Source organism: Heterodontus francisci, chromosome 16 (assembly GCF_036365525.1).
Source record: "Heterodontus francisci isolate sHetFra1 chromosome 16, sHetFra1.hap1, whole genome shotgun sequence".
Lineage (NCBI taxonomy): Eukaryota > Metazoa > Chordata > Chondrichthyes > Heterodontiformes > Heterodontidae > Heterodontus > Heterodontus francisci.
The window spans coordinates 64,933,799-64,959,939 of NC_090386.1; the positions used below are offsets into that span (position 1 = coordinate 64,933,799).

At 43.8% G+C, this 26,141-nt stretch overlaps 1 protein-coding gene across 2 annotated transcripts in view; it reads left to right on the forward strand.

The window, feature by feature from the left end:
• The first annotated feature begins 7,181 nt into the window (after positions 1–7,181).
• LOC137378157 (uridine-cytidine kinase-like 1) overlaps positions 7,182–26,141 on the forward strand; it is a 187,595-nt gene continuing 168,635 nt past the window's right edge. Inside the window, exon 1 of one of the 2 annotated variants that reach the window (XM_068048293.1) lies at positions 7,182–7,284. In XM_068048293.1, the coding sequence (XP_067904394.1) occupies positions 7,220–7,284 (65 nt within the window). In that variant the 5' untranslated portion in view covers positions 7,182–7,219. The remainder of the gene's footprint in view (positions 7,285–26,141) is intronic. The other variant, XM_068048294.1, reaches the window with a different exon arrangement.

Genomic DNA, 26,141 nt, shown 5'->3' on the forward strand with positions numbered 1-26,141 from the left:
TCCCTGTCAGCCAGACAGCCTGCCCAGACAGTTGCTGCCTATGCCAGGCTGGTGCAATCTGCAGCCGGGCCTTCTCGGGCCATAGTTGCACGAGGTTGTCCTCCAAGGTTGTTTGCAGTGTCCTTCATTGAAAGTCAACAGCCATGCAGTCCACCAGCCATGCTGCAGTCACTGGAGTAGTATTGCATGGGACAGGCAAAGACACACAGAAGATAGGCACTAAGGGAAAGCACAAGGGCGAGAATTGATTTTTGTATGAAATATGGTATGATTTTATTTATGAATTTGATTTGGAATGTTCATTTTGTGTTGGCTTTCATTTTTGCATTGTGGCCAAGCGGACGCTGTGATGTCAGTGTCAGAGAGAAGGTACGGTGTGGAAATGTTGGGGAATAGTGAATTGGGGCTGTGGTTACTGGTATCACACTCAGATGAGTTCTTCATGGACAACGCAGGCAGAAAGAGGCTAAATTGCCTCCTCCCTTCCTCTTCTTCTTCCTTCTCAAGCTCCTGCCTCTCCTCCTCCTCCTTATGCTCCTGCTCTTCAGCTGCTCATCGTATAGCTGGTGGCAGGGGTTATGCAAGGTTGTGCAGTATGCAGCAGATCCCCACGTATCCTGACACCAAGACTGCCGAGTTTTGCAGGGCTCCTCCCGTGTGGGCCAGGAGGTGGAATTGTTGTTTCAGCATGTCAATGGTCTGCTCTATCACATTTCGTGTCGCTGCATGCACACATATGTGGATTGCTCTCTGGAGTCATGAGCCATGTAGTCAGCGGATAGGCCTTGTTGCCCGGTAGTCATCCTTTCGTTTTCCATGGCAGCTGAAATGCAGCTGGACTGCCGCAAAATGAAAGCATCATGACTGCTGCCAGGTTACCGGGCATTGACATGCACAATTCTCTGCCCATAGCCACACACCAGCTGAAGTTGAGGGAGTGGAGATCCTTTAGTGGAAACCCTTTCAGTTCCAGTATAGGGCAGTATTGACATGCGGTGCCTGAAAAGTGATGTGCGTGTACTCAACAGCATCCAGCACTATGGGGAAACTTGCAAGCTGCATGCTTGCTCTGCTTGTTCCTCTCTAGCTAAAGAGGATAAAATTTTTTAGCTCTCATCGAATAAAGAGCCTCAGTGCCCTCCCTGACACAACAGTGGATGACAAACTGCAAGATGATGCATATCTCTTGCTCCATCTTAGAAGGAGCCAGATGCTTAAAGTCCATCACCACATCCACCTTCACAACCACTGGCACTGTGGCCTTTAACCTGCTCTGAGATTGCAGTCATTGTTGCAGCAGGTAGGAGAATTGCTCACGGAACACCCTGGATGGATATGCTTCTCCTTCATTCCTCCTTCCAAAATGTAACACCACACTTCTCTGTGTTAAATTTCATCTACCATGGGCTGGATTTTACGCCAGGCAGACGGGAGCTGGCCACCGACGTAAAAGTCGATGGCCAACCCGCTTCTACCCGGACTGGGGATCCAACCTGCATTTTACGGGTCACCAGGCGTTAATTTTTCCAAGGCAGGACTTCCACTCACTTGAGGGAGGAAGTCCCGCCTCATTGAGCTGCCGACCAATCATTGGGCTGGCAGCTCCTAGTCCCAGCAGCGCCACTGGGAATGGTGGCCACTGCCAGGACTGCAGCCCTGCCGAGGACATGGAGCCAGGAGTCCAGGTAAGTTAGGGTTGCCTTGCCGGGCAGATCGGTCGTGGCCCAGCGAGGCAAGGACGGTCATTTGAGGGGAGGGGGGTGGCGTCTTGGGTCCTGGGGTGGTTGGGGAAGTGGGGGAGGCCCACTTTTGCCTGGACCGCCCCACCCACCCTGGTGCACTGAGAGGCCACCAGGTTTCACTGGCCGGCCTTTCACGTCTCCCGGTCACCCGCTTGCCACGGGTAAAATCGCCATGGAGGCGGGCGAAGGCCCTTAAGTGGGGTGGAGGCAGGAGTGGGTTGGAAAGGCTTCCCTGAGCGTCCTGCTCAATTTTACACCATCCCCCACCCCCCCACGCCAGCATCTGGCTCGCTGGGGTGGGATAAAATTCCGGCCCATGTGTCTGCCCATTTAATCAATCTGTCTATGTTCTTGTGAAGTCTGTTACTATCCTCCTCACAACCATATATGTGTTATAGAATAGAATGGTTACAGCACAGCAGGAAGCCATTCCACACGTTGTGTCCGTTCCAGCTGTCTGCAAGAGCAACTCGGTTTGTCCCTATAACCCTGAAAATTCATTTCTCTTTTCTCTTCAGATAATTGTCCAATCCCCTTTTGAATCGGCCTGCACAACACTCCCAGGCAGTACATTCCAGATCCTAACCACTCGCTGTGTAAAAAAAAAGCTTTTCCTTATGTCGCTTTTGGTTCTTTATCCAATCACTTTAAATCGGTGTCCTCTGGTTCTTGATCCTTCCACCAATGGGAACAGTTTCTCCCTATTTACTCTGTCCAGACCCTCATAATTTTGAACACCTCTATCAAATCTCCTCTCAACCTTCTCTTTAAGGAGAACAGCCCCAGTTTCTCCAATCTATCGACATAACTGAAGCCCCTCATCCCTGGAACCATTGTCGTAAATCTTTTCTGCCCCCTCTCTACTGCCTTCAGATCCTTCTTAAAGTGTGTTGCCCAGAATTTGACACAATACTCCAGTTCGGGCGGCACAGTGGCGCAGTGGTTAGCACCGCAGCCTCACAGCTCCAGAGACCTGGGTTCAATTCTGGGTACTGCCTGTGCGGAGTTTGCAAGTTCTCCCTGTGATCGCGTGGGTTTTCGCCGGGTGCTCCGGTTTCCTCCCACATCCAAAGACTTGCAGGTAAAAGGTAAATTGGCCATTGTAAATTGCCCCTAGTGTAGGTAGGTGGTAGGGAATATGGGATTACTGTAGGGTTAGTATAAATGGGTGGTTGTTGGTGGGCACAGACTCGGTGGTCCGAAGGGCCTGTTTCAGTGCTGTATCTCTAAATAAATAAATGTCTTATAAAGGTTCGCCATAACTTCCTTCCTTGCTTTTGTACTCTATGCCTCTATTTATAAAGCCCATATTTGGATAGATATATATTGCACACATGGATTAAAAATAGTTAATAAGCAATTGAGGATAACATCAAGGGCTGTTATTTTTAGATACCTTAACAGACACTAATGTTTAGAATTATAATTATAATTGTGGGAAAGCTGCAAATAATTTTCTATTATGGTTTGTTTTGTTGTTAGCTCAGTAATTATGGTAACTGAAAATGTGCACAGCCTGTATTTTATACATTCAGCGTTACTTTGTTCTGAACAGTGATGAACTTATAAAAAGGAAGTTCCTTCTCATTTTCATTTCTTCAAAAGCTGATGACAAGTTTAAAATTGAAGTTGGAAAAATAATCCCTATTGCATATGTTTTTCTGGGCAAAGAATCGGCAATTTTGGGCTCCAGATGTACGCCAGCTGTTAACTTGGAAGCCGGCGACACCGACACACCTTAAATCACTGTTATGCCCCTTGAATATGCTAATCGCATGCTTAATGTCAGTTTTAGGACACCGCCACCAGATATGGCATAAACTGGAAGGAGTACGCTCCACTCATTTTTTCCAGATCTGCAACAGCATAACCAACAGTCCTAAAAGGGACTACTGGAGGCCGCCAACAAAAAGATAACTTTTTTTTACTTACGTTTATATGGATCCAGGAGGAGAAGGAAAGAAAAAAAGATTTACATTCATATTGCGTCTTTCATGACCTCAGAGCATTCCAAAGCAATTTCGAGTCAATTAAATACTTATGAAGTGTGGTCACTGTTGTAATGAAGGAAACGTAGCAGCCCATTTGTGCAGAGCAAACTCCTACAAAGAGCAATCAAATAAGTATTCAGATCATCTGTTTTAAATGTTAAATTGAGGGATAAATGTTGACCAGGATACCAGGAGAACTCCCTTGCCGTTCTTCAAAATATGCCATAGGATCTTTTACATCCACCTGAGGGGGCAGATGGACCTATGTCAGCTGAAAGACAGAACTTCCGACAGACAGTACTCTTCTGGAGTTTTGTCTAGATTTTGTGCTCAAGTCCCTTGAGTGGGAATTGAACCCACAACTTCCTGACTCCACAACAGTTTAGCGGGTCACTGCCAGACCAGGCTCATCTTCTCACGTTACCTCCTTACCTCCAGGATCTATCTGCTCGCCCACACAGTGTTAAAGGCAGCTGTTTTTCCTGAGGATGCAACAGGCCAGCTGCATCAGAGCATCCAATTGGCATCTGCAGCTCACTGGATTTATGGAGATGAGGCCCGAGGTGCAATTTTCAATGATCTTTAGGTTAGCATTCCAGGTGCAAGGCCTGCTTTGTGTCGGTTTCCAGTGCTACATGAACTTCACTGCATTATTCTGTGCACCTGGTCACAGACAAGTTAGAATTTGCAATTCACAAATGGCCCACTGCTCTGTACAGGAGCACAAAGGGTTATATGTGTCCTAATTTACAACTTGGACTGTGGGGAATCCAGCCAAATGGAAAAAAACTCACAGCTCTCTCCTGTTGTTGCCTCTTACCCATGGGGAAAATGATCTGATTGCTTGCTGTTGCAAACAGGGTATCAAGGTTCTTCTTAATTCATTTGTGGCTTACAGACAGATGCTCCATCTCCAGCCTATAAAGAGCCACAGGTGAAAAAGAAAATATGAGTCCAGGATAACAGCTTGTGGTTAAGTGGAGATAGGAAACATGATACAGTCTTTCATCTAGTGGGCAAAAGGAACTTCGGCAGCATAGTGTAATTTGTTAGCACTTGAAAATTGATTTTCTAGTGCCAGTCATTTAGGAATTTTACAGAGGAAGTGTTTGCATAGAACAAAAATATTTTGAGCACACAGGTGTGTTGCACATGTTACGACTGTGGTGGGAGCGGTCTTTTGTAGTTCCACTTCCATAGGTCACATATATTTAAATGTTTACTCAGTTACCGAAATAGTCAATCATATATTCTACTCTTTATCCCAGAATAAAATACACCAACAAGGTTTCTTTAATAAACAACAAAATTATCACTTTATTATAAAACATGACTTATCCAGTAACAAAGCAAAGCATTAGCAAACAGACTGAAATATTAAAGTTCCCTTTTAAAATCCCCCACACACAAACTGAAAAAAAAGAAATTCTCTCTGCAGAGCTCTGTTATAAAAAGACGAAAAGAAAACCTTGTGGCAAAACAGTCGATGCTCCAACAACCAAGGGTAAAGAAACTTCTCCTAATTTATCTCCTCATTTACTTAGGGACAATTTTTAATTGATGACTTCTCTTCACTAATTCCTCAACCAAACAAAATGGTATTTCCTTGTTCACCCTCTCAAAATCCATGAGCCAGATTTGCTGCAGCAGGGCATCTAAAAGCACCTGCTATTACTTAGACTTGTCCCTGCACTCATCAGCTGAAAACAATTTTTCCCACCAAGTTGCTGAAAGTGTGAGCTGGTAATGGCACAGCAAGGGAAACAGAGCGTCTTGGACCTGAGTGAATAGGGCAATGAACAGGGTATCTCCTTAACCAATGAGATTCAAGGATTGGGAAATAAATAATGGAAGGAGTGAGAAAGAGGGTGAATTCAATGTCAAATCATGCACAGGAAGAGAAATAAAGAAGGAAAGTAAGATTTGATTGAGAGAGAAAAAAGGGACAGAAGGGAAAAGTAAGAAATTTTAAATGTAAAACTTGAGGTGGTTAAATCTCCCTGAAACATTCAAACCACAAAGGAATGAGACTCCATTCTTGTCATAATTTTTGGTGCAAAGGAGATTGATTGACAGTAATTAACAATTATCATAAAGCTAAAAGTGTACTTATGCTACTAATTACTAACTCTAAATATCTGCAGCATGTTTAGATTTTATCGACCATGCATATACAGCAACATTACACCATTCAATGTATGTCAATGGCGAGGCAGAGAAAAGCTGTTTTGCGAAGCTGACGGATGCAGTGAGCAACTTTTGGATATTTGCATTTAATCACACTTTTTTAAATATTCGTTCATGGGATGTGGGTGTCGCTGGCAAGGCCAGCATTTATTGACCATCCCTAATTGTCCTTGAACTGAGTGGCTTGTTGGGCCAATTCAGAGGGCAGTTAAGAGTCAAACACATTGCTGTGGGTCTGGAGTCACATGTAGGCCAGACCAGCTAAGAACAGCAGATTTCCTTCCCTAAAGGACATTAGTGAACCAGATGGGTTTTTAAAACAATCAACAATGGTTTCATGATCACCCTTAGACTTAGTTTTTAATTCCAGATTTATTTGAATTCAAATTTTTGCCATCTGCCATGCTGGGATTCATAACCATGTCCCCAGAGCATTTTTTTTTTATTTCCAAAATATTCTTTATTCATGTCCCCAGAGCATTAGCTTGGGCATCTGGATTACTAGTCCAGTGACATCTGTTCCTCACCTGAATTTGCTGTATTATTTACGGAGTGGCGACCACCATTTGCCTCACCATGACTTTGACAGCAAATTCTGACCTGCTATGATTTTTAAAACCACTACCAAATCCTCTTTTGCCAATAGTTGTTCCATCTGGCAATAGTCCCAATATCTCAAGTCTCTCCTGATAATTGGAGTTTCTTATCCCTGGCATTATCCCTTCAAATTTCACTTGCACACAATATTGTGGAACATGCCGACCCAAATTTGCACCGAGATCCGTGAATAATTAATTACACCAAATTCCAGTGCTAATATCACATTTTTCTAGCGAGACTAGTAGCAGTGCTTAAACATTTAGAACTGATACACCACTAGTCAAAAGTCAGGCCCATTTTTGTCGTGTGGTCAGCCTGTAGATGTTACTAAAAATAACCTGTTTCACTAATGACAACTGTTTGATCACAATGAGGAACATGAAGTAGTCTGGTCATTTTCCAAAGATAGGTTATTGCAGTTCTTCCACGCAGCACCATCCCCCATCCGCTCGACACTTTGAAAGGCAGACTATGAGGGCAATGCATTGGTTTAACATTTTGCATGGATGACGAGGGTGGAGTTTCACAGTTTTCTGTTTATTTAGCGTTGCTATTTCAACCAAGCGGCCAACAGGCGCAAGGCCTTCGGGGAGTTGTAGTTTTCTTAGTTACTACTCCCTGGTTTATGCCAATAGGCACCGTCTGCCCGCCGAACTACACATCCCAGCGCGCCCGACTCCCTCGGTGCAGCGAAGAACAATGGCTGAAACTGAGCTAGGGAGTGCTGCCAAGGATGCCGAGATCGTAGCCGCGAGATCCGACAGGTAAGCATTCAGCCAGGGAGAGTCAGGAAGAGTCCATCTTGCAGCAGCATTGTGTGATCTGGGATCTTTCATGACCAGCTGTGAAACCTCCGGAAGCTTAGGACAGAGCATGTCCCCGTAAACCGTAACCAGAGAGTTTTTAAACAAAAATATTTGCAACACTGATACTGTGTCACTTCATTAAATGTTACATTGCTTGCTTTTTGTACGGTGTTGGTTATTGCAGTTGCAACATTTAAAGTAACAGTGGATAAAAGTTGTCAGAAGTTTCTACTTTTGATATGACAGTTGCTTTAATCACTTTAGCTGCCTACAGGAGACAATTTACCATTCCTATTTTGGGGATGGGGAAGGGAAAGGGAAATTGTCTTTTTATCTTTCTGCTAGTTGATTAAATCTCTGACAGGTGATTTACTGCAATGAATTAACAGGGATATTCTAAGTTTTGGGGCACTGTACAGTTTATATGGAGAGCTGTATTTAGTTTGTTCTCTGGTGCTACATATATTGAATGTTCTTATATCTTTAGTTGTGCAGAGATATAATTCTGTAAAACATGTTTGAAGATCAGAGAAGCAAACGGTGTAGGGTACAGCAAAGCAGCAGTATGTTTAATATTTCTTAAACTGTTCTAAACTAGGTTTTGTACAAAATCATGGTTAAATAGTCAATTGAATTGTGTGCACAAAGGACCATTTGGTCTATCAAAGCTCACCCCTATAGGTTTTGGGTTTAAAATGTTAACATAAGTGTTTTACTTTCAAACAAACCTGTATCGGTTTCCTTTGCTTCAGGTGTGAAAAAGGAAATGACAGACTTTGTTGTGATTTTCAAGATGTTTAAGTTGTGTCTAGGCCATGCCTTTCAAACTTTGTTACATATGTCATCTGTATTATATAATGTTGAGAGTAAGAGTGTAAAGAAAGCCAGTCATATCCTCCCGGTTTCTTCTAACCTTAGGGATCGAGGAGATGGGGATTTATAAACTATGGCAAAACTAGATATGAACATCCCCAGCAACTGAATTTATCTTCCAAGTGACCTCCAGCTGTACATTTACAACAATTACCCTATAATTGACCTCAGGGTGTGCCTATTGTCAAAATGAAACCTTGTGACTGTAAAGAGACAAGCATGCTTCAAATTCGCATCAAAATAATGTATGTTATAAAGCCCTGCAATTTGTAATCAGCAGCAAAGAAGTGCTCACCCGTGACCCTGCTAAAAAGCTGCCTGCAAAGATTTAGTGGCTCTAGAGTGTCGATTTCCCCTTCCACTTTCAATCTGTCGCCATCTAAAGGGGATCCATGGCCTCCAAGCACAAAGAGTCAGCAAGCAGGCCGATCAGCCAATCGGATTGAAGAATTCTCACAGAAAATCAGGAAGTAAAAACATGGATTATAATTCACTTTTTAATAATTTTACAGAAATTAAAATGAAAATTGGGACATACACATCTGATGAAGATAGATGAAATATAAACTTTAAAAATATATATTTTGAAAATCATCTAATTTTGAAATGTTACTGTGAGGGAATGACACTCTACACTTATAAAATTAGTTTTTCAGGGCCAGAGAGGTGGTTCAGAAATAGCTCTGACTTTGTATACCGTTAAAAACTCAGTTATGCCTCATTCAACAAAGTGTAACATTTTTAATGGCTTTTTCCGCAAGAATAGTGCGTAAAAAGCTGAAGGTCAGGTCAAATCAATGATTCTATGTTGATTGCATCTGCAAAGACTGAAACAGCATACCCTGTGGAGGAGCAGTTTATCTCTGACAGCAAATTCCAGGTTTCCGTGTTTAACTGTGTTTCTATAGAGGCCAGAATTTGCTATCAGTTTTACACAGGAATGACAGAGAGTGCTGACAGTTTTGCCATCATTACAGCTGCATATTCTGGGTCAACATTCCTGTCCTCTCAAAACAATGTATCCTTGGACTCATTGTGAGCAACACCATGCAAAGTTTGCTGATATTAGCAAGTAAATAAGGCTGATGACATCCATATTTATTATTGGGTTCTCCTTTAAGCTAAATAAACCTAGGTAATTAACCTGGTGCAATACTGTAATGATTTACAATGTCTATAATCATGTGTTATCCTTCACATCCCATTTAATTTAAAATCAGCTGGAGTTTTCTGTTTCTGGACTCTTCAGCCCATGATTTCCACTTATTCACTTCAATAGATAGAAAATAGATGAGGGCAAGCAAGTGCAGAAGCAGAAATTCCAAAGTTAATCTAACTCATGTTTTAGGCATTTTATCAGTGGTATGTCTTGTCCCACACTGATGTGCATCTAGGCTGCCCCTGAATTTATATACCTTGGAAAGGTGTCAGCCTTGGCTCAGTCTGTAGCACTCTTGCCTCTGAGTCAGAAGTGTGTGGGTTCAAGTCCCAGTCCAAGACTTGAGCACAAAAATATAGACTGTCACTCAATGCAGTACTGAGGGAATTCTGCACTGTCGGAGCTGCCATCTTTTGGATGAGACGTTAAACCAAGGCCCTATCTGTCCTTTTAGGTGACTGTAAAAGATCCCATGGCACTAGTTTGAAGAAGAACAGGGGAGTTATCCCTGCTGTCCTGGTCAACCTTTATCCCTCAGCCAACATCACAAAAACAGATTATTGGGTCGTTATTGCATTGCTGTTTGTGGGAGCTTAATGTGCACAAATTGACTGCCGCATTTCCTACATTACAACAGTGACTACACTTCAAAAGTACTTCATTGGCTGTATAGCGCTTTGGGACGACATGCTCATGTTACAACCGACTGCCCCAGTCAAAGCCCCCAATCAAAATATACGATTCTGATTGTAGTGGGAGAAACGCTGTTAATTCAATCCCGCCCCCCACAGATCGCTTAACATATCATTTTAAACTTTCCAAATTAAAGAAAGACCCAGCCAAATTGTACCATCTATTGACCCCTGAATGAGGCTCACCAAACCAGGTGTCTTTAAATCAACAAATTAACTATTTAATTAGAAAAACTAAATTCTTAAACACTACGAAGATATAAACAACAATTAAAATAGAAAAAATTAGTCCTTGCAAATTTACACCTCCCGATGAACAATCCTCTAATGAAAGTCCATACGCAATCTTCCAGTGTCCGATGAGGAAAGGAAAACAGTCCAACACCCGAAGTTTCAAACTCTTTCTTCCAGCGATGACCACAGTAGATCAACAACTTGCAACCACTTTCAATAGAATCAATCTGGATTTAGAATTTTTGAGGGATAATAGATTGTCGCAGTTTAACTTCCCTTCCTTCAGTTTAAATTATCAGAGATCTCAGTTTTGGTTTGACTTTTTAGAATTTTGAGAGAGAATAATAAATAAACAGACTGAATTCTCTTCCTTCAGTTTAAATGGGTTGAGAGCTCTTCTTTCAGGTGCTAACACATGGCTGTCTGTCTGTTTCTCTGTGTTAGAAGAGGCTGTTTGCCCTATAAGCCAGTTCAAAATTAAATTGTAACGAATGTATCCCTGATGCTCAGTCCGAGTGGCTGTATCTAAGGCAATGAGAATGCACCCTTTGAATCCAGTGTCTGGCTGTATCCAAGGCAACGAGAATGCATTCTTTGACTCCGTCTTTAGAGCTTGCTGCCTTAAAGCAGTATGCCTCTTTTTCCAGCTTTAAAGGCACACTGCATTCTCTCCGAGAAAAAAAACTACAGGATCATAACACATGAAAGGCACTATATAAATGCAAGTCTTTATTCCTTTTGAATTTGAAAAAGTGTATGATAAAGTGCTATACATGAGAAACTTGTGTTCCGTGAGTGTCAAGGGTAAAACACAGACTATGGATAAGTAACTGGCTAAAGAGAAGTATACAAAATGCAGCAGGATGCATCTATGGGCAACATAATGTCCTTCAATATACAGCACAGGAAAGTGGGAAATGTAATTGTCCACCAATCACCCAGCAATCTGCCTGGAATGTCTGATTTGATCCTGTCAGTGGCAAGCAGTGTATCGGTCTGTTTGACGGTACAGAGATAATTACTATTGGCACTGCAGGTATAACCCTAAGTTCAGACAGTGCACAGCGCTAACATTCCCTACCATTTAGACAATGTACAGCACTAACACTCCTGAGTTCAGACAATGCACAGTGCTAACTTTCCCCACCATTCATACAATGCACTTCGTTAACAGTCCTCACCGTTCAGACAATGAACAGCACTAACACTCCCGAGTTCAAACAGTGCATAGTGCTAATATTCTCTGCTGTTCAGACAATGCACAGCGATAAGTCTACTCCACAGCTGCAGACAATGCACTAAAATAAAAGCAAAATACTGCGGACGCTGGAAATCTGAAATAAAAACAAGAAATGCTGGAAATACTCAGGTCTGGCAGCATCTGTGGAAAGAGAAGCAGAGTTAACGTTTCGAAGGGTCACTGACCCGAAACGTTAACTCTGCTTCTCTTTCCACAGATGCTGCCAGATCTGCTGAGTATTTCCAGCATTTCTTGTTTTTATTGCAGACAATGCACAATGTCTTTTCTTAATATAGGTGATAGCTCTTGAGAATCACAGACAATGCACACTGCACAGTGCCATCCCTTCACTACTAGAGCGGCTCCACTGGTTAGATTCTGTGCATTGTTGAATACTGCCCATCCTCCTTTCATTGCTCCTTCTCTTTCTTACTCATAAATTAGAGATCACGAAGTGGATGAGTAAGACCATGCAGCTTACCTTGAACCAGGTGTCGTTCCCTTTTTGTGTGAGGAATGATTTCTTGATATCAGTCCAAAAACTGAATCTATGTCCTACACTCGGGATCCACATTATGGCTTTTCTCTGTACTGACCCCAGCACTGAATATTTCCCTCCTGTCTCAGTGTCCAGAACTGCACAAGGTAGCCAAGATGTGGTCCAAGCAGCAGATCATTGGATCACAATTTCCTCTGACATAAAGGCCCCTACTTTGCATGTGAAACCTGACCATTTCTGGGTTGTATAGTGGTTTTTTATTTGACTTATTCAGTTACTTGATAATACATTGTACTTTTAGAGAACATAAAAGAGCTTATCCTCTGACGAGCAATACCATGGAAGAATTATTAAGATATAATTGAAAAAATTATAAAAGTCACTACAGTTTTGTGTGTTACTTAGGACAGCCGAGAGGAATTCTGAGACTCGCACTCAATTGAATCGAAGATTAAAGTCTGTCATGCTCAGTTAAATTGTGGGAAAGAAATACACCAAAGCCCCGTCAATGAGGAAAAGGCTGCAGGAGAGATTTTTTTTTTTAAGAGATACAGCACTGAAACAGGCCCTTTGGCCCACAGAGTCTGTGCCGACCATCAACCACCCATTTATACTAATCCTATACTAATTCCATATTCCTACCACATCCCCACCAGTCCCTATATTTCCCTACCACCTACCAATCCTCGGGGTAATTTATAATGGCCAATTTACCTATCAACCTGCAAGTCTTTGGCATGTGGGAGGAAACCGGAGCACCCGGAGGAAACCCACGCAGACACAGGGAGAACTTGCAAACTCCATACAGGCAGTACCCAGAATTGAACCCGGGTCGCTGGAGCTGTGAGGCTGCGGTGCTAACCACTGCGCCACTGTGCCGCCCCTAATGGTTTTGTACATGGGTAGTGACGCATTAGTGCAAGAATCACAAGCATTGTTTTGAGAAAGCAGATGTAAAATTCCATAGAACTGGGTGGAGTAAATCCAAAAAGGATTTGGTCTTTTCTCACTGAGGTATACTATAATCTACAGAGTTATTTCATTGATGGTACTGTTACGGCCAGGTGAGGAGGAGGTCTCAGGCTCCCTTCTAGTCCTTCCTTTTTTGACCACAACAGAGGTTTTTCCCTTTTTAAAACCATGGTTGTGCTTACCATCTCAGTGAGTGTTTTACCTTTTACCTTTAATGTGATGGTGAAAGAACCAGTTGGACAGGTTTTCTTGAGGTTAAACAAGAAAGAGGTGAGCTTATTATACTTAACAATCTAAAAATAATTTTTAAAAAACACGCTATACATTCATGCACACATCCACGAGAATCACACATGCAAATAGATTACAGAGGGAAAAATAGATTTGGTGGTTGGATTAGAGTCCAGAATAAACGAAACTTAAATACATAGTCTGTGACGTGGATGATTCGGTAGTCTTCCGGCTGATGCTGTATTCTTGAAGTCCTTGGCTGGTCAAAGTGCACTTTGTGGTTGGCCCGCTTCGCTCAAGGCTTTCTTGGAGACAGACTTGTAGTTGGTTCTCTTCCCCTAGTCTCTGTCTGTAGCAGTCTGTAGGCTTGGAGGGATTCACAGTTGCAGATGGTTTTCAAACTTGGGTTATCTGGAGAGAGAGAGAGAAAGGAAGGCATGCAGCCTTTTCCTGCTGCAGTCTGAGTTACTGTTTGTCTTTTTGTCCAAGAGAAAAAAGAACAGCTTCCCCCGAGATGGACAGATGGTCACATGGCTGCTTCAAGTTTTCTGGAACCTTCTAATGAAATTCATGGTTAGGAATTGACTCCACAGGCCTCAGGATGCCAATTTACACTTGGAGGGGGTTTGCTCTTTCAAAGTCAAAGTTTTAGGATTGCCTTGACTGATGTGCTAATGAAGCAATTTTAGGTAATTCAATCACTTAGAGCAAGCCATTGGCCTGGGTCCATGCTGCTCAACCTTTGGCTCTGGGTGGGTCTTTTTGAATATAAAAAGGTGTTTCAGGTGCAAATTGCGGTGGCCATCTTGGATGTCAGTTTTTAAAAAAGTTAACTGCAGGGGTTTTCCCTTTAATGAAGTTTCCACTGATAAATTAAAAAATCCTCATTTGGCATAGTGTTTTCTTGACAGTACTGAATAAAAGATCGACATGCCAACCAGAGACACGTGACCAGTTCTGCAGTTTGTCAGTATAGTGATCCAAAAGCACATGCCACTGTCTGTGAAGAGCTTTTGAAAGCAGCAGTGAGTCAATGTGTTGGGCAGGCTGGGTAGTGTGCTAATTTAAACCTTGTAAAAATGGTTGTGATACTATCTGAAGGAATGTGTCAGGGCATTGAGTCAGCAGCCCTCTAAAAATTACAACTAGTGGTTTGAATGATGTGGAAGAGTATCCCACAGTAACTGTGCTCATTTTTACTAATCCACTCCTAGGTGACTGAAGGTTGTGTGGAAAATCAAGGATCCCAATGCTAGATTTTGATTGTCTGAAATTAAACCTTCAGGCCCTTGTTGAATTAATTTTTAGTTAAATGGTTATCTATATTGTTATGGACTAAAGTGAATTTCTGTTTGTATTTGATGTATATAAAACATTTAAGCACATGCTGAGCACAAGTATAATTGTACTGATACCACTACATTTATTTAGATTAATGCTCAAATGGTTTTATTATTCATTGTAAAGCATCCAATTGCCTACTGCATGTAGCTCTCTTTACAAAAGAAAAATACTGCAGTTGCTGGGAACCTGAAATAAAAACAAAATGCTGTAAATATTGCAGGTCAGGCAGCATCTGTGGAGAGAGAAACAGGGTTAATGTTTCAGGTCAGTGAACTTTCATCAGAATGCTGACAATGTTCAGGTATAGAGTTCCTGTATAAGAAGCTTGTGAGCCCAAATGGCCTCTCGGCTGATGTGTGCTGTTCACTTTGGGGAAGCCTAGAATGGGAAGAAATCACAAACAACTCATCATGCCTCGACACTAGATGCTGCTGAAGGTGATGAAAATAGATCTGTGTTTTTTTTCCAGTGCAAGACACTCTCAGCTTAAACCTGATCCCAGCGATTATCCTATGTTACTTAGACAGCAGCTTAGCATTTGTTCATGAATTAAAGAACTTACAACACAGAAGGAAGCCTTTCAGCCAGAACTAGCCCAATTGGAGCCAACAGTTGTAACCCCTTTCTCTGCATTCTTTTAAATTGCTTTTCAAGTACCCGATTCACGATTATGTTATATTCTGTATTTAAATAGACACCTATGGTAAATTATTTCATGTTTTAATAACCCTTCTGGGGGAAAGAAAAGCAAATTCTTCTAACTTATCATCTTGGTTCTTCCAGTAATAATCCTCTGTCTATACCCCCTTCTTACTGATTCATCAACCACTGAAAACAATCTTTTATGACTTAGCCTCTGAAACCCTTGATAATTTTGAAAACATTCTCAATGCCCCATTATCTTCTGTGTTCCATTGAAAATGGTCCCCTATATTTTCATAGTTGTAATCTTTTATTCCTGGTGTTTTTCTGATGATTTTTCTTTGTACTCTTTCCATGGTTCTAACTTCTTTAATATGATGGGGTGTTCAGTCTACCCAATATCTTGCACAAATTTAAAATCATTTCCTTGCTTTTATATTCAGCATCTGAAATATGAAATCCTGAATCCCATTTGCTTTCTTCATGGCCTTTTCTACCATACTGCAATCTTTGAAGATCTATCTATCTTTTCCTCCACTCTATTGACAGTTAGTGCTCTGGTATTTTTAATCTTAACTCTTTATACATTCTGGGCCTGGAAATTAGCAAAACAGCTCCATGATTAGGATCAATGCACCTTTTTGCACCAATCAGGAAGCAAGCTTTACCAGTTCTTCAAGGCAAGGATGTTTAAAGGGGTGAGACTAATAGGGTGAGATTTTAACTCACTGAAAACCCATCCACTTCCGCAGAGTTAAAATCAGGCCCTAAGTTTCCAAGTGTGTAATAATTTGTTACTGTTGCTGCTGATACAGGAAAAAGGATGGAAGCTATCCGGTGCATCGGGGATATAGCACTTTCTGTGGGCCTGCAGTAGATGGCAGACCTTAGCAACATTTAATCAGAGATTGAGTTGCGGGAGTAAACTGAACTCTCTGAAATGCACACACCAGTCAGAATTGACTATACAAATTCCAGTATATCCGATATAAAAACTATATGAAAATGGTAATAGTCACCAGCTGGTTCCCAATCTCTTGTGAAAACTGCACATTAGACACAGATGCAGCTATGGACACATTGGTGAAGGGCAAGACACAGAGGTGACAGCAATAGAAGTGGCAGGCACAGATGAAAAGACTGCAAAATGAGCAGCAGGCAGCAAGTGACAGCATAGTAAGTAATGGAGCAGTCCAAGGGGTCGAAGAGGACAGTGAGGTAGCAGACCAAACTGGGCTGGGAAATGAAATGCAAAAATGTAAGTTAGGTAAATGTTCACTTTGTGTGGAGGCTTGGATATTTTTGATGTTTGACTGTCAAAGGGGAACAGCATACGGACAGCAAAACATTTAAACTTCAAGTGGCCAACTTAACTCTTGTGGCACATTGATCCATCCTCTGTTTCACAGGTTGGATAACACAGGTTTGGCCATAAATCCTTTTACTGACCTTTTCCCCATAATGTGCTACTTCATATTACTTTTCATTGAATTGCAGCTGTCACCTATTTCTCTAGTCCACTCCTTATTTTTGTTGTCTTCTCTCACTGTTTCTCTTGCCCTAGTTTAGTATCTGGACCATATGTCAATATCATTCTTTGCTCATTTGTATTTGTTTGCATTAATCCTGTGAATGGTACAGCTGCAGGCACCAATCGGGTCAGATAGTCGATGGTCTTCAGTACTGAGAATCATTTTAGTGCACATCTTTAATTCTCAGAAAACAAGAAGTTAAAATGGCTGACACTAGAAATCCAGTAAATGCAGAAGTAATACGAAAAAATTGCCTCAACTGAAAGATCATTTACCTCTGAGAATTGTATAGAAATAATGAAACCATGTGGTTTGTTAGATGGTGAGCTGTGTAACCCAACAGGATGAAGGTTAAGGTTGTCCTGTTTTCTGATCTGCATTATGGACTGATTTGTTTTATTGTGTTTTTTCTAAGCATGTTACAATATTGGTACTGCTCATTACCTTCTGCTTATGAGTAGGAAGTATCTGGTTTTTATCACAACCCCTTTCAGTGCTGTATTTAACTTACAAATTATGGACAATATCCAGGCTTGGGCTGATAAGTGGCGAGCAACATTCGCGCCACACAAGTGCCAGGCAATGACCATCTCCAACAAGAGAGAATCTAACCATCTCCCCATGACATTCAATGGCATTACCATCGCTGAATCCCCCACTATCAACATCCTAGGGGTTACCATTGACCAGAAACTGAACTGGAGTATCCATATAAATACCGTGACTACAAGAGCAGGTCAGAGGCTAAGAATCCTGCGGCGAGTAATTCACCTCCTGACTCCCCAAAGCCTGTCCACCATCTACAAGGCACAAGTCAGGAGTGTGATGGAATACTCTCCACTTGCCTGGATGGGTGCAGCTCCAACAACACTCAAGAAGCTCGACAACATCCAGGACAAAGCAGCCCGCTTGAGTGGCACCCCATCTACAAACATTCACTCCCTCCACCACCGCGCACAGTGGCAGCAGTGTGTACCATCTACAAGGTGCACTGCAGCAATGCACCAAGGCTCCTTAGACAGCACCTTCCAAACCCATGACCTGTACCAACTAGAAGGACAAGGGTAGCAGATGCATGGTAACATCACCACCTGCAAGTTCCCCTCCAAGTCACACGCCATCCTGACTTGGAACTATATTTCCGTTCCTTCGCTGTCACTGGGTCAAAGTACTGGAACTCCCTTCCTAACAGCACTGTGGCTGTACCTACCTCACATGGACTGCAGTGGTTCAAGAAGGCAGCTCACCACCACCTTCTCAAGGGCAATTAGGGATGGGCAATAAATGCTGGCCTGGCCAGCGACACCCACATCCCATGAATGAATTTTAAAAAAGATTCTGGGCTAAACAATCTTCTAGGGAATTCCTCACTAGTAAGTTCTAACTAATACATTTTCAGTGTCAAGCAAATGGAGTGAGCATAGGTACAAACTGGTAAGAGACAAGTTCAGATTGATCTCAAGAGGGAGAGAGAGAGAGACAGATAGGCAGACAGAGTCAATAGGCTGCATTTTTGCAGCCCCTGCTCCCCCCACCCCCCCCCTCAACCCACCCGAGAGCAGGAACGGAAACAGGGGGCCCCCGAAAATATCAGCACTGGCCTGCGTGTCAGTTTCAGGACACCGTTCCCATGCCGCAGTGTTAACCAGGGCGGGGAGAGGGCAGGACAGGGATCCTGCTGTCTTCTCACTTCAGGCCAATTAAAGTATTTAAAACGCTCGTTAAGAGCTTGCTGGAGGGGAAAGGTGGAATTTTGAAGGGGCGCACAGGTTACAGGAGGTGTCTGTTGTGGATCTGTTGAAGGGATTTGGGTACAGAGTGGGGAGCCAGTCATGGCTGCCCAGGCCATTAGCCTGGCTGCATAAGAGGGTGAGTGAGGCAAAGGGGAACTCAGCATTTGGTACGGAGATGTCCTTGGCACTGCACAGGTGGTAGGGATCATGGGCACTGTGTTCAGGCATTGAACAGGGTCATCATTCTTTGGCATCAGAGGGGCACAAGAGCTGGGAGCAAGGCTGGCAAGGACAATTGGGCAGCAAACTGTACAAAAGCTGTAGCTGGTAATGGGAGCATGACTGTCACATTTTGGGCCCAGTGGCGATGAGGGACAACACCCTTCAGAGGAAGGGCAGAACCCCAAGCAGCAGGTGGGCACGGGAGAGGAAAGAGAGCAGGAAGGCAATGGAGGCCATATCCTGAACACAGGATCTACCACTGAAGACGGAGCTACCTGGAGAAGACCGAGCCCTAGTGCTACAGGAGACTGCAACTCTCCAGGCAGATGGTCACAGACATCTGTGACCTCATTGCCGAAGACCACACAGCCCTGGTCACCATGCCTGCCAGTAGCTGTCAAAGTCACTGTGACCTTGAACATCTTCGCTTCTAGCTTCTTATAAGGATCAGCTGTGGACCTCAGTGGCATCTCAGAAGCGGCTACACAACACTGCGTCTCGCAGGTCACTGATGCCGTCTTTGCCAGACAGATGTGGCCTCAGGGCTGGGGGCATTGGGTTGGCCTCCATTGCTGGACTCGTCCAGGTGCAGGGCATCATTGATTGCACCCATGTTGGCAGCAAGGCACCCAGTGACTGGCCAGTGAGATTCCTGAACAGGAAAGGCTTCCACTTCCTCAACGTTCAACTGCTCTGTGACCACAACAAGAGCTTCCTCCAAGTGTGCGCTCACTTTCCTGGCAGCTGCTATGTCTCCTTCATCCTCCGCCAATCCAGGCTGCCTCAGATCTTCACTCTGACCCCTACAGTCTGTGGATGGATCCTTGGGGACAAGGGATATCCCTTGAAGACATGGCTATTCATCCCTCTATGGGAGCCCCAGACGCAGGCACCGAGGCGATACAACCAATGCCACCTGCCCACTAGGACAACCATTGAGCAGACTATCGGGCTTCTGAGGATGTGGTTCCAGTGCCTGGATCAGTCGGGTGTTTCCTTCCAATGCCCTCCTGCAAGGGTCTCCGTCATCGTGCTGGTCTGCAGCTCTCTTCATAACATCGCCCTTCAGAGTGGTGTAGACCTTGAGGACAGTGAGGCCATGGAAGGAGACAGCTCATCAGAGGAGGAATAGGAGGTGAGAGAGGAGGAGGAAGAAGAGGAGGCGGATGGAGATAATGCTGAACAGGGAGGTGTTCCTGTTGCTCGACGAGGTGGCCTCCTCCTGCCACCCTCCAGGAAGAGGATCTCCCTCCTCTCCCTCATGGCCTGCAGCATTAGAGCTAGGTCATCAGTGAAATGAGGGGCAGCTCTGCTCTGGGAACCAGGCCTCCAACTTCCCTGTGACATCTCGCTTCCCTCTGGTGCTGCGAAGACTTTGGCACAAATGAGCAGATTTCTCCTTTTAGGACAACCAGCAGCCTCAGTGATGTTGGGGTGGCACAGTGGTGCAGTGGCTAGCACTGCAGCCTCACAGCTCCAGCAACCCGGGTTCGATTTCTGGGTACTGCCTGTGAGGAGTTTGCAAGTTCTGCCTGTGACTGCGTGGGTTTCCGCCGGGTGCTCCGGTTTCCTCCCACAGCCAAAGACTTGCAGGTTGATAGGTAAATTAGCCATTATAAATTGCCCCTAGTATAGGTAGGTGGTAGGGAAAATATAGGGACAGGGTGGGGATGTGGTAGGAATATGGAATTAATGTAGGATTAGTATAAATGGGTGGTTGATGGTCGGCACAGACTCGGTGGGCCGAAGGGCCTGTTTCAGTGCTGTATCTGTAAATAAAATAAACCGAGGCAGAAGGACTGCACTGTTTTTTAAGGTCCGCTTCTCCACAGGTCACAACATATATTTAAATGTTTACCCAGTTACCAATATGGTCAATCATAAACTCTATTTTTATCCCAGAACAAAGTACACCAACCAGGTTTCTTTAATAAAAAACAAAATTATCAGTTTCTTATAAAACAAGACTTGAGCAGTAATGAAGCAAAGCATTAACACAGATTGAAATATTAATGTTCCCTTTTTACCTTATATATATACACACACACAGAGAGAAACACACCACTTAACCAAAAAATGAGAGCTTTAGAGCTCTGTTACCAAAAAAAAAGACAATAAAGAATACTTTGACCAAATACTTGCTAATTCTTGAAGAAAAAACAAGAAGATATGGAAAGATGTCAGTTGTCCCTTTTTGGTTTGGCGTCCCAAATACGCATCGATGGCCGTCACTGGGATCGTTCTAGAACTGTTCTTTACAGGTGACGTTGAAGATCAGTTTCTCCTGCTTTCCAGGAGAAATGCAACAACAGGGGTTTCTGGCCAGCTTTTCAGGAGAAATGCAGCATCAGTTTCTCTATTTCTTACACTTGATTCTCAGGAAGTTCTCAAAGAGATGGAAGAGGGTGCTGATGGTGACTGCACTCTTGGCTGGTTTTCTCCGACTGCCTTCAAAACAGTTCACACTCCAACACATTGTCCAAAGCAAAACCAAAAACAATATCTCAAGACTCGAGCATCCTGACCCCTATAAATCTTGACCTATCACTTCTCTGTAAACATCTCCCCCAAGTCAAACAGTCCCTGCTGGGTATTTATCTGAAGATAGGTGACTTCCAGTAAATGTTGTTTTCAAACAAGACCTCTCAGTGTCCTTTCAATAACACCAGTGCAAAAAAAATCCATGGAATTGTTTTCAGTTTTACCCAAATAAAACCATGTCCATAATTCTGAAATACGTGAGTCCTCAGTAAAAATCCCACACTTCATCTTACCCATCTCTGTTCCCGTCTCCACTGGCTTTAATTGGACATGGAACCGGTCTCCATATCAATTAAGGTCTCGCCCCCATGAAAATCTTAACTTCAATCAGTTTCCCACGGAGGTGGGTTTCTGATGTGAAAACAAACCTGGCTGCTGTTTCCTGCCTCTGTGGCAAAACATCATCCCAATGTTTCAGGTGGATAACCTTTCATCAGAATTGGAAGAAGTTAATGATTTAACAATTTTCATGAAGTACAGAGCCAGAGAACAAAGGGGAAACATAGGAACAGAAGTAGGCCATTCAGCCCCTCAAGCCTATTCCACCATTCAATGATCTAGAATCACAGATAAAGAACAAAGAACAGCACAGGAACAGGCCATTCGGCCCTCCAAACCTGTGTCGATCTTGATGCCTGTCTAAACTAAAACCTTCTGCACTTCCGGGGACCATATCCCTCTATTCCCTTCCTATTCATGCATTTGTCAAGATGCCTCTTAAACGTCACGATCGTACCTGCTTCCACCACCTCCCCCGGCAGCAAGTTCCAGGCACTCACCACCCTCTGTGTAAAGAACTTGCCTCGCACATCCCCTCTAAACTTTGCCCCTCGCACCTTAAACCTATGTCCCTTAGTAACTGACTCTTCCACCCTGGGAAATAGCTTCTGACTATCCACTCTGTCCATGCCACTCATAACTTTGTAAACCTCTATCATGTCGCCCCTCCACCTCCGTCGTTCCAGTGAAAACAATCCAAGTTTATCCAACCTCTCTTCATAGCTAATGCCCTCCAGACCAGGCAACATCCTGGTAAACCTCTTCTGTACCCTCTCCAAAGCCTCCACGTCCTTCTGGTAGTGTGGCGACCAGAATTGCACGCAATATTCTAAGTGTGGCCTAACTAAAGTTCTGTACAGCTGCAGCATGATTTGCCAATTTTTATACTCCATGCCCCGACCAATGAAGGCAAGCATGCCGTATGCCTTCTTGACTACCTTATCTACCTGCGTTGCCACTTTCAGTGACTTGTGGACCTGTACGCCCAGATCTCTCTGCCTGTCAATACTCCTAAGGGTTCTGCCATTTACTGTATACCTCCCACCTGCATTAGACCTTCCAAAATGCATTACCTCACATTTGTCCGGATTAAACTCCATCTGCCATTTCTCCACCCAAGTCTCCAACCGATCTATATCCTGCTGCATCCTCTGACAATCCTCATCACTATCCACAACTCCACCAACCTTTGTGTCGTCCGCAAACTTACTAACCAGACCAGCTACATTTTCCTCCAAATCATTTATATACACTACAAACAGCAAAGGTCCCAGCACTGATCCCTGCAGAACACCACTAGTCACAGCCCTCCATTCAGAAAAGCACCCTTCCACTGCTACCCTCTGTCTTCTATGACCGAGCCAGTTCTGTATCCATCTTGCCAGCTCACCTCTGATCCCGTGTGACTTCACCTTTTGTACCAGTCTACCATGAGGGACTTTATCAAAGGCTTTACTGAAGTCCATATAGATAACATCCACTGCCCTTCCTTCATCAATCATCTTCGTCACTTCCTCAAAAAACTCAATCAAGTTAGTGAGACACGACCTCCCCTTCACAAAACCATGCTGTCTCTTGCTAATAAATTCATTTGTTTCCAAATGGGAGTAAATCCTGTCCCGAAGAATCCTCTCTAATAATTTCCGTACCACTGACGTAAGGCTCACTGGCCTATAATTTCCTGGATTATCCTTGCTACCCTTCTTAAACAAAGGAACAACATTGGCTATTCTCCAGTCCTCTGGGACCTCACCTGTACAGCACAGAAGGAGGCTATTCTGCCCATTGTGTCTGCACCAGCCAAATAAACTATCCGCCCAAACTAATCCCACCTTCCAGCACCTGGTCCACAGCACCTCAGGTACATATCCAGGTACCTTTTAAAAGAATTGAGGGTCTCTGCCTCCACCACCATTCCTGGCAGCGAATTCCAGACACACACCACCCTCTGGGTGAAAAGGTGTCATAGAGTCATACAGCATAGAAACAGGCCCTTCGGCCCACTGCGTCCATGCCGACCATAATGCCTATCTATACTAATCCCATCTGCCTGCATTAATTCCATATCCCTCTATGCCTTGCTCATTCAAATACCTGTCCAGATGTCTTTTAAATGTCGCTACTCTTCCTGCCTCCACCACCTCCTCTAGCAGCTCATTCCAGATACCCACTACTCTTTGTGTGAAAAATTTACCCCTTTGATTCACTTTAAACCTCCTCCCTCTCACCTTAAATCTATGCCCTCTAGTTTTAGTCATCCCTACCATGGGAAACAGACTCTGGCTATCTACCCTATCAATGCCTCTCATAATTTTATATACCTCTATCATGTCCCCTCTCAGCCTCCTTCACTCCAGGGAAAACAGACCCAACCTATCCAATCTCTCTTTATAACTCAAGCCCTCCAAACCAAGCAACATCCTTGTGAGTCTTTTCTGCACCCTCTCTAGCTTAATCACATCTTTCCTGTAGTGCGGCGACCAGAACTGCACACAGTACTCCAAATGCGGCCTAAACAAAGTCATGTACAACTGTAACATGACGTCCCAACTCTTGTACTCAATGCCTCGGCCGATGAAGGCAAGCATGCCGTACGCCTTCTTCACCACCCTGTCTACCTGTGTTGCCACTTTCAGGGAACTATGCACTTGCACCCCAAGGTCTCTCTGCTCAACAACACTCCCCAGGGTCCTGCCATTCACTGTTTTTGTCCTGCCCTGGTTTAATTTCCCAAAATGCATCACTTCACACTTGTCTGCGTTAAATTCCATTTGCCAATCCCTTGCCCACTTTCCCAGTTGATCTATATCCTGTTGTAACCTTAGACAACCTTCTTCACTGTCCACTATACCGCCAATTTTGGTGTCATCTGCAAACTTACTAATCATGCCCCTTACATTCACATCCAAGTCATTAATATATATGACAAACAACAGAGGGCCCAGCACTGATCCCTGCGGCACACCACTGGTCACCGGCCTTCAATCTGAAAAACAACCCTCCACTACCACCCTCTGCCTCCTATCACCAAGCCAATTTTGTATCCAATTTGCTAGCTCACCCTGGATCCCATGTGTTCGAACCTTCTGGACCAGCCTACCATGCAGGACCTTGTCAAAAGCCTTGCTAAAGTCCATGTAGACAATGTCCATCGCCCTGCCCTCATCAATCCTCTTGGTCACCTCCTCAAAAAACTCAATCAAATTTGTGAGACATGATTTCCCACGCACAAAGCCATGCTAACTATCCCTAATCAGACCATGCCTTTCCAGATGCATATAAATCCTGTCTCTCAGAATACCTTCGAATAACTTTCCCACCACTGATGTAAGGCTCACTGGCCTGTAGTTCCCTGACTTATCCCTGCTGCCCTTCTTAAATAAAGGCACAACATTAGCTATCCTCCAGTCTTCCGGTACCTCACCCGTGGCTGACAATGATACAAAAATCTCTGCCAGGGCCCCAGCAATCTCCTCCCTTGCTTCCCATAGCATCCTAGGATACACCTGGTCAGGCCCTGGGGATTTATCCACCTTAATGCGCTTCAAAACTTCCAACACCACCTCCTTTGTAATGTTGATATGCTCCAGGATATCGCTGTTCCCTCCTTGAACTCACTAGCTTCCATGACCACCTCCACGGTAAATACGGATGAGAAATTTTCATTTAAGACCTCGCCCATTTCCTGTGGCTCCACACATAGATTGCCACACTGATCCTTAAGGGGACCTACTCTCTCTGTAGCTACGCTTTTACTCTTAATATACTTATATAATCTTTTAGGATTTTCCTTTATCTTATCTGCCAGGGAAATCTCATGGCCCCTTTTTGCCCTCCTAATTTCCTTCTTAAGTGCAGTCCTACATCCCCTATACTCCGAGGGACTTGCTCGATCCCAGCTGCCTATACCTGACATATGCCTCCTTCTTTGTCCTGACCAGACTCTCTCTATCCCTCGTCAACCAAGGTTCCCTACACTTGCCAGTCTTGCCCTTCCATCTAACAGGAACATGCCGGCCCTGAACTCTTCCTATCTCACTTGTAAAAGTCTCCCACTTGCCAGACGTCCCTTTACCTGTAAACTGCCTCTCCCATTCAACTTTTGAGAGTTCCTGTCTGATGCCATCGAAATTAACCTTCCCCCAATTTAGGACTTCAACCTGAGGACCAGTCCTATCCTTTTCCATAACTATCTTGAAGCTAATAGAGTTATGGTCACTGGTCCCAAAGTGCTCCCTCACTGACACATCAACCACCTGCTCATCCTCATTTCCTAATAGGAGGTCAAGTGTAGCCCCTTTTCTAGTAGGGCCATCCACATACTGCTTCAGAAAACTATCCTGGACACACTTAACAAATTCTTCCCCATCTGATCCCTTAGCACTAAGGAAGTCCCAGTCAATATTCAGGAAATTAAAATCACCTACTATTACAAACCTATAATTCCTACACCTATCTGTGATTTCCCTACATATATGCTCCTCCACTTCCCTCTGACTATTGGGGGGCCTATAGTATAATCCCATCAAAGTGATCACCCCTTTCTCATTTCTAAGTTCTACCCATATGGCCTCGCTGGACATTCCCCCCGGGATATCCTCTCTAAGTACTGCCGTGATGTC